Source organism: Hippocampus comes, unplaced genomic scaffold (genome assembly GCF_001891065.2).
Source record: "Hippocampus comes isolate QL1 unplaced genomic scaffold, H_comes_QL1_v1.1 C16778096, whole genome shotgun sequence".
NCBI lineage: Eukaryota > Metazoa > Chordata > Actinopteri > Syngnathiformes > Syngnathidae > Hippocampus > Hippocampus comes.
This window is the reverse complement of record NW_017838716.1, coordinates 1-843: the sequence shown is the minus strand read 5'-3', so window position 1 is coordinate 843 and position 843 is coordinate 1. Positions and strand designations below refer to the sequence as shown.

Below are 843 nucleotides of genomic sequence, written 5' to 3'. Positions count from 1 at the left end.
AAATAAAAACAGAATGCAATGATTTGCAAACCACGTTCAACCGCCAGCGTTATTATACACAAGTGACATATTACACACAGGATTTTGCGGAAATTAACTTTGTGACTAACCTACTTTATGGTTATTTTTTTTCCACCATATATTTAAAGTTGAAGTGTGTGAGATGCAAGGTGTGTGTTGACCCCACCTCATGTATTCCAGCCTGTAAACAGACAGCAGATACGTGGACATGGCGAAGTCCAGCTTGTTGATGAGCGCGGCGCCCTCTGGTGGCGGGTCCAAGAGATTGATGATGGTGCTACGCAGCTCGTTCAGCTCCGCCTGGGACGCAAAGAGGGACGGTTTAAAAAAAAAATAAAAATTTAAAAAGCGATGTCCCACGGGAACACGCGACTTGGTGTGTTTGAAGCGTTTGTGTCGCAATACCGGCGTGACCGTGTCGTTCTTGAGCGCCGAGTTGTACTGCAGCTCGGAGCGGAGAGGCTCGCCGCTCGGGAACGTCAGCAGCGGCGATTTGGTGGCGATCTCGCACACGCCCTCGTACCACTCTTCCGGCCACAGACCTGGATCGTCGGAGATGAGACGAAATGTTGTTAAGAGAAGAGAAATAAATGGAATGAGGAAAAGAGTCATACCTGATCCTTCCACAGCAAAGCCCATGACCACCGAGTAGAGCCAGAAGTCCCTGAAGAGCTTCTGTAGGCGTGGTTTGGCTTCCTTGATCGGGGGCAACCTTTTAGTCAGCTGACCATAAGAGAAATACGTAGTTAAAACTCGAGAGCATTCGGACAAAATGTCCAGTCAATGTTTATTTTTAAAGGACGTTAGGAAATGTTCAAACAG

General features: G+C 47.4%; 1 protein-coding gene across 1 annotated transcript; it reads right to left on the bottom strand.

Moving 5' to 3' along the window:
* Positions 1-187: 187 nt before the first annotated feature.
* On the bottom strand, positions 188-792 carry LOC109509125 (phosphatidylinositol 4-kinase alpha-like; the record flags this gene model as incomplete). Its single annotated transcript, XM_019859029.1, has 3 exons — positions 636-792; positions 427-563; positions 188-321 (listed from the first exon to the last, which is right to left on the bottom strand). Coding segments are annotated over exons 1-3 (296 nt in total), but the record flags the coding sequence as incomplete, so codon positions are not given.
* Positions 793-843: the final 51 nt, after the last annotated feature.